Raw genomic sequence first — 5515 nt, 5'->3', positions numbered from 1 at the left:
AGAGAGAGAAAGAGAAAGAGAAAGAGAGAGAGAGAGAGAGAGAGAGAGAGAGAGAAAGAGAGAGAGGGAGAGAGAGAGAGAGAGTTCTGGATAGATGGAGCCAGATGAGAAGAGAAGAGAAAAGAATCTCCTCGCCAGTTTTTGACCTTGGTGCTCTCATAAGAGATTGATCGGTAAATGTTACATTTACCACCCTGAACACAAGCATTGAGACAGTGGCTACTTGACATAGGGGAAAGAAAATGTGAGGCAGCGTGGTGGAATCAGGCTCTCGTCAATTTTTGGGCATATTGAGTTATTGGTATCATCTTAAAGCTTGTTCATTTGTCTTGCTTTCAATGAAAAAATCATCCATCCATCTTCAATAGAAGTGGAGATATTTTGGATTGAAGGAGGTGGGGGTCACTTGATTTAAGAGGTAAAATTAGCAAGAAAATGGCAGCCAAAGCTTGGTAAATTCCAAAGCTGGAGAGTCCATGGAAATTGTAACTTTATATTTTTGTGCCTATAATCAACATTTTGCGTGAAATCCTCAAAGGAATGTGTTTGTAAATGGACATAAAACGTTTTGAGCCCAAAAAACCCAAAATTTGATAAAAATTGCTAAGCAGGGAGAAAACAGCGGTTTTCTTCTATTTCATTATTTTGACGAGAGCCTGATTCCACCATGCTGCCTCACAAATATCAAAATTGTCAGGAAACTTTTGTAAAATGGTAGAAAATCAAATCCCATAGCAGGCAGTAATAGCCGTTATACAGCAGGTACTGAACCAGATGACCCAAAGTGATGAATGCAACGACACGAAGGTTAAAGATCAATAATTAACAACATCTGAGTATTGCTAAATACCTGTTATAGTTAGTTTTTTTAACAAAGTTTTATGGCACTCACAACATGAATTACAAGTCACATAAGTGCCAACCACTCATGCTAAACGGCTACCTGGGAACAACCTTTTTGAGACAATAAATCAATAACACTGCTTACCCTAAAACAATAAATGTGAGGCAGCGTGGTGGGATCAGGCTCTCGTCAAAATAATCAAAGTGAAGAAACTTGCATTTATCCGCAGGTTTGTGAATTTTTATCAAATTTTTGTTTTTTGGCTCAACACCTTTCATGTCCATTAAAAAACTCATTTCTGTGTGGATTTTTCTGAAAAACGTTGATTAAAGGCACAAAAAATGTAACTTTTCAGTTATCACGGACTCTTAAGCTAACGAAAGAACTAATCTTTGGCGGCCATTTTCTCACTAATTTTACTTCTGAAAACAAGTGAGCCCCACCTCCTTCTTTCGCAAATATCTCGACTTGTATTCCAGATAAATGAATATTTTTTTCATCAAAATAAAGACAAGTAAACAAGCTTTAAGATGATACCAATAACTCTACATGCCCAAAAATTGAGGAGAGCCTGATTCCACCACGCTGCCTCACAAATTAAAAACACTGCTGTCATACCATCAAACTTTGTTTACCCTGAGACAATAAATCAATAGCACTGCCATTATAACATCAAACATGATTTTTTCACTAATAGTAACAGTTAATTATTTTAAAATTCAAAATGCTGCACAATTTTTGCTGTTGTTGTTACTACTAAACACGAAAGTCCCAGTTAATTTTTGTTTTTGTAAAGTGTTTTACGGCGCTCGCAACCGCATAAGGTCATATGAGCACGCAGGACACACCTAATATTTTCAGTTGGTAGGAAATTTTGAATTTTGCCCGGGTGGCAGCCGAAGCCTACTCTTATCAATTTTAGACCACCAAGGGATCTTTAACGTGCGCAACTTGCACACGGGCCCTCTGAGATTTTTCGCCCTTGTACGAGAAGGCTAGGTGTAGATCTTTCCTACCAGAAGATCAGAGGTGTGACAGAAAGACAGCAGTTAGGAGGAGCCAAGGAGTAGCATTAGAAAGGCTGCAGAAAGAGTCAGGAGCCCAGAGGAGGGGGCAAAGGAGGTGAGGGGGTGGGGGTGGGGGCAGAAAGTGGAAATGAAAGCAGACAACAGAACATTGCTAGAGAGCAGGAAAGGAGGTGAAAGGAGACAATTTTAGAGAAGAAAATTTTTTTGGTCGCTACACGGATTCGAACCCGGGACCTTTGAATGAGAGGCCAACACCTTAACCTCTAGGCCACGAGAGCCCCCAGTCCCAGTTGATAGAAATGGGCAGGGTAAAAAAAAAAAACAATTTGAAAAAAAAACAAAAACAAAAAACAAAAAAATCAAACACTGTTTACCCTAAGACAATAAATTAATAGCACTGCCATTATAACATCAAACATTGTTTACCCTAACATTAGCTAATTTGCGAGACAACAAATTAAGAAAACTGCCGTCGTACCATTAAACATTGCTTACCCTATCTATGTCCTCTTTCACTTTCCGTCGAGCCCACAGAGCCAGAAAAACAAAAACAACGAACAGCGAGATAAGAGTTCCGTACACAGCAGCGTTCTCAGCATTGAACTTCCTGAAGATAGACCAGACAACACATTTATTTATAAAATTTTCACCATTAACAGACAAGGATCTTTCTCAGGATATAGAAACAGCAATGGTGCTTTTGCACACAAGCATTTTCAAAAATTTGCTCTTTCATTAAATTAAATATTCTGTCATTGCATTCTATCAATTTGAATGCCCGCATGGAAATTTTTGTATGGTGCATGAAGCTTAAATATGGGATCACTTACGTTTAAGTTAGAGTTTTACGGCACTGGCAACACAATTTTGCCATATAAGGAGTAACAGACACAAAAAAGAAGGAGAGATAAGGACGATAGAAGTTTGATCAGAAAGAAGGAGCAAACCACACCAGGGTACCTGCAAATTTCCTCATGGAAATACTTTGCTAGGTGTATAAAGCTTAATGGAATCACTTACATAATCACTCCAAGGTAAGCAAGACAGGCCAAATTTTCGATTGGATGATATACTGACTGATCACCATTATAGAGACATCAGTCAACACTAGATATAAATGAATAGCACTGATAGAAAAAAGAAAAATAGACAGACAGACAGACAGACAAGCAGACAGACAAGCAGACAGACAAGCAGACAGACAGACAGACAGACAGACAGACAGACAGACAGACAGACAGACAGACAGACAGATAGAAAGACAGATAGACAGACAGACAGACAGACAGACAGACAGACAGACAGAGTATCAAGGCAACTTTTTGTTTGTTTTGTTTGTTTGTTTGAGCAAAGAGAAGCACGTCAACCCAATAACGGTCATCTAGTGCTGGCAAGCAACATTTCTTCAGTTTAGGGCTGTAATGTCTTGCATACATTCTTAAGAGTTGGCCATAGCATTAGTATGTGTGTTTGTGTGTGAGTGTGTGCGAGTGCGCGTGCGCATGTGTGCGTGCATGCGTGTGTGTGTGTGTGTGTGTGTGTGTGTGTGTATGTGTTCATGTGTGTGTGTGTGTGTGTGTGTGTGTGTGTGTGTGTGTGTGTGCATAAGTTAGGTCAAACATACATGTAGTAAAGCATTTTAGATAACAGGATTTCAACTTACACTAGTGTTGCACTTCACTGTATCCCATCATATCTTGTCAAGTCACACAGCATCTCATAGTTTCACATATAAAAGTCGTTGTAGCATATGTAGTAGGCTGTGTTGTGTACTGTTACTTTAATCTTAAGGTACAATGGAGTCCACTTAAATCTGTGGGACCGTAGGATTTTCTTAAGTTTAGCAGGGTTTCTGTTTTAGAAAAGTTGCCCAACTAAAAGAGAAAAAAAAATCAGGGATTCTGGGTTTTTTTGGTTTACCTCTGTTTTCTGATTAACTGTTTTTGGTTTAGGCCAACTCCACTTTGTTAAGTTGTACTGAACTGCATAAGGTTGTATTTTAATAAGCAGTTTCTGTTTTCTGGAAGTTTTACCTCACGTTAAAGCGTCGCATTGTGGGGTATTGTAATGTCAAGATGTGTACCGATGTATCATGTCACAGTGTGTGTTGCAACATTTCTCCAGTTTTGGGCGGTGACGTCTTGTGTACATTAATTGTATATTAACTCCTATTCTCTCTCAAGCCACTTCCAGCAACTCACGGTCAGAACTGCTGTTTCAGTTAGTCACAGGCAGTGGCTCAGGCACATTCTTTTACGACTTGGACGTCAAATTCGTTTTAGACAATTGCCAAAAACAAGTCTCTTTTACCAGGCGTTCTTTCATTGGATGAAGATCTATCAAAATACTTTTCATTTGTTTTGATTTAGAGACCAATTTAGAGATGTATATGTCACTTTTACATTTCGTACCAAAAGAGAACCCTGGCATGGTGGGTTTACGCCCCACTAGGGTAAAGAGTTAATACAATGTGCATTGAAATGGGAGGCATGCTGACAAAAAGAGTTACTTCTCGTATATTGGCCCTACGGGAAATAGATATGTCAATTTTATAGGTGAAGTTTGTACACTTTATTAGTAATAAATAATAAAAGACATGTCTTGTCTTACCTTATTTTGCTTTATCATAAACTTGAAAAAAATTATATCAATAGAAAATATGAAAATTTGTTCCCAATGTTAATTTCGGTCCGATATCTTCATTCGTTGATTGCAAGAAGAGACTCATTTTGTCAGCAGGCCTCATAAATATTGTCTATTGTGTTGTTCTGTGATGTCCTGTTCACTGACTTGAAAACTAGGTCAAAGTCTATGAGATTTGGAGGAATGTAGAAGGAAGACGCAAACGTGTAGTCTGGGGCGTCAACACAGTCACACACCGTAGTCCCAGGGATAGAGAGAGGAGATACCTGGGGACGACAAGCAAAAAAATTGTTTTGTTTTTTTAAGTTAGTGTTTTTAAATAACCCCATCTACTCAATTTTTAGATCATATAGGATGTGAGCTTCCAACCCTGTCTGTCAGGGCCAACCCGGGCTGAGAGGAATACAACATCCCAGCAGAAAGATAGAGATTCTCAATTTTGACACCTCCCCACTTAGGAATCATTTGTATGGTGCATATCATCGCTCAACAGCAAGCTCTCAGCACTTTACAATCTATAATATTAATATTATTATTAATAATTATTACCCCAGCAGACCCTAGAAGAATTACTTAGAAACATTCTTGGCTTCCCAGAAACCATATAGTACAAACATCTTAATTGTTAAGTGCTCAAACACTAACAATTATCTATGGCTGGATACCCATTCTAACATGAGTAAAGTGAGGAAAATTCGTGTTAAGTGCCTTTCACAAGGACCTAGCATTGATGGAGTTTGAACCCCCAATCCTTTTGGATGTGAGCCCACCAACCTAACTACTAGACCATCTATGCTACAACATGCTAGAGGGGGGATATTTGAGAAACAAGATGTAATAATGTCTTTGTATTATATCTATTAGAGATTGCACAAATTTGTAAGTGTGCAAATGAGAGTTAGTGTGTGTTTGAGTGAAAGTTTGAGTGAAAGTTTGGGTGTGTGTTTGAATATAAATTTGTGTGTGTGTGTGTGTGTGTGTGTGTGTGTGTGTGTGTGTG

General features: G+C 38.6%; 1 protein-coding gene across 1 annotated transcript in view; it reads right to left on the bottom strand.

Moving 5' to 3' along the window:
• Positions 1 to 5515, bottom strand: part of LOC101854881 (polycystic kidney disease protein 1-like 2) — a 52512-nt gene that overhangs the window by 42818 nt on the left and 4179 nt on the right. Inside the window, exons 3-4 of the mRNA XM_013084918.2 lie at positions 4663 to 4781; positions 2368 to 2479 (exon numbers count right to left, since the gene is read on the bottom strand). Of these exons, the coding sequence (XP_012940372.2) occupies positions 2368 to 2479; positions 4663 to 4781 (231 nt within the window). The remainder of the gene's footprint in view (positions 1 to 2367; positions 2480 to 4662; positions 4782 to 5515) is intronic.

The sequence above is a fragment of the Aplysia californica genome, unplaced genomic scaffold (genome assembly GCF_000002075.1).
Source record: "Aplysia californica isolate F4 #8 unplaced genomic scaffold, AplCal3.0 scaffold00328, whole genome shotgun sequence".
Taxonomy (NCBI): Eukaryota; Metazoa; Mollusca; class Gastropoda; order Aplysiida; family Aplysiidae; genus Aplysia; species Aplysia californica.
This window is presented reverse-complemented; position numbering and strand designations above follow the sequence as displayed.